The sequence below is a fragment of the Protobothrops mucrosquamatus genome, unplaced genomic scaffold (assembly GCF_001527695.2).
Source record: "Protobothrops mucrosquamatus isolate PMUCROS unplaced genomic scaffold, P.Mucros_1.0 scaffold1403, whole genome shotgun sequence".
Lineage (NCBI taxonomy): Eukaryota > Metazoa > Chordata > Lepidosauria > Squamata > Viperidae > Protobothrops > Protobothrops mucrosquamatus.
The window spans coordinates 145,450-147,179 of NW_015387588.1; the positions used below are offsets into that span (position 1 = coordinate 145,450).

Below are 1,730 nucleotides of genomic sequence, written 5' to 3' on the forward strand. Positions count from 1 at the left end.
AAACCAGGGGGCCAGTCGAGATCTACGTCGGGTCAGAGGCCGCAAAGGCACGACTCGGTCCAATGCAGCGGCGGCAGTTGTCTCCCAAGCCGCCGCCTGGTTTTCCGCCGAGTCGTGGACCAGATCCTCCGGATATGGCCCAAGCTCCGTCAGGAACCTTTCAGGGTCCATCAGTCGCCTGGGACGGAACCATCTAGGCTGACTCACCCCATTTTAGGGGAATGAAGGGATGGTATAGAATTCTGTGTTCTGAATTCTGCTTTCAGAGTATGTAGAATCTATTAAATAAAGTAGGAATGAGCTTTCACTGAATTTTTATCCTAAGGTAACATTCCCAACATACTGGAACAAACAGTTCCAGGGTATTTTGCTGATATGGTTTTGTTGACTCTGTATCTCTGGAATCCTATAAACACTGATAGAGATAATCATCTGCTACTGTTTACCCAGTCGGTTTTCCCAGACTGAAGATGCAGGACTCCTTGATCTTTCAAAAGCATGTTGATCCTGTTTCAACAACTCCAAATCTCTGATAGCCATCCTGATTTTAAAAAAAAAAACTGAGTTCATAGTCATTACCTATGGTAATCTATAGAACAGTAGAATGCAGGTAGTCCTCAAGGTACGATCACAATTGAGCCCAAAATTTATGCTGCCAAGTGAAACATTTGTTAAGTGAATTTTGCCCCATTTTACAACCTTTCTTGCCACAGTTGTTAGTGGAACCTTTGCAGTTGTTAAATTAGTAACACCGTTGTTAAGTGAATCTGGCTTCCCCATTGATTTCGTTTATCAGAAGGTTGCAAAAGCTGATCACATGACCCCCAACACTGCAACCATCATAAATATGAAGCAGCTGCTAAGTGTCTGAATTTTGATCAAGTGACTATGAATATGCCGCAATGGTCGTAAGTGTGAAAAATGGTCATAAGTCCCTTTTTTCCGTGTTGTTGTAACTTTGAACAGTCACTAAATGAACTGTTGTAAGTCACAGATTATCTGTAATTTTCCCCTGGTCTAAGTTCTTCCTTCCTTGCAGAAGGAATGGCATTGATCCTTATTGTTTTTAATAATGGTTTTATATTTAATGGTATGCTTGATGAAGTTTAATAATTGACCAAGTAAATGAATTTGGAGAGTTAAGAGCTATTTTGTGTTGAAACAAAGTCAAGCTGAATCCAAATGCTACAAAAATAAATTGACCAGGAAGAAGCATGTCTGTATTTTTACAGATGCTAAAGCAGGAGATAATTTAGAAAAAAATATTCATCATCTTGCTTTCTTTAGGGTTAGGGTTATATTACTTCTATCAGTATGATCACTGCCTTTTCATGAGAGTGTAATCCAAGCAACTAAAAAGTTACACTGTTCCTTTAAAGAATATCAAAACAGATATTTATAAACACATCTATTAAAGAGCAAGCATCCCATTACTGGAAAATTTATAACTTCTATTGATGAAGACTGCACTGCACAATATTATTAGATCTCTTTCTCTCAGACACAAATATACACACTCCTACATACACACACATACACACACTCAACTTCCCTTTGCCCACCTATACAGCTTCAGCCAACAGAGATGTGTGCCCTCATCCCCACATAACAGGATAACATACATTTACCATAAACACACATGCAACCAAACACACATAAAAGTCCTCTGCGATACTGTACCTAAGAGGTGACATTGTTCCCCTGTGATGGAAATTTGACTCACATCTGAA

At 39.4% G+C, this 1,730-nt stretch overlaps 1 protein-coding gene across 1 annotated transcript in view; it reads right to left on the reverse strand.

The window, feature by feature from the left end:
• SLC12A6 (solute carrier family 12 member 6) overlaps positions 1 to 1,730 on the reverse strand; it is a 59,729-nt gene that overhangs the window by 33,405 nt on the left and 24,594 nt on the right. The window contains exon 2 of the mRNA XM_015821819.1: positions 1,681 to 1,725. Coding sequence (XP_015677305.1) covers positions 1,681 to 1,725 — 45 coding nt within the window. The remainder of the gene's footprint in view (positions 1 to 1,680; positions 1,726 to 1,730) is intronic.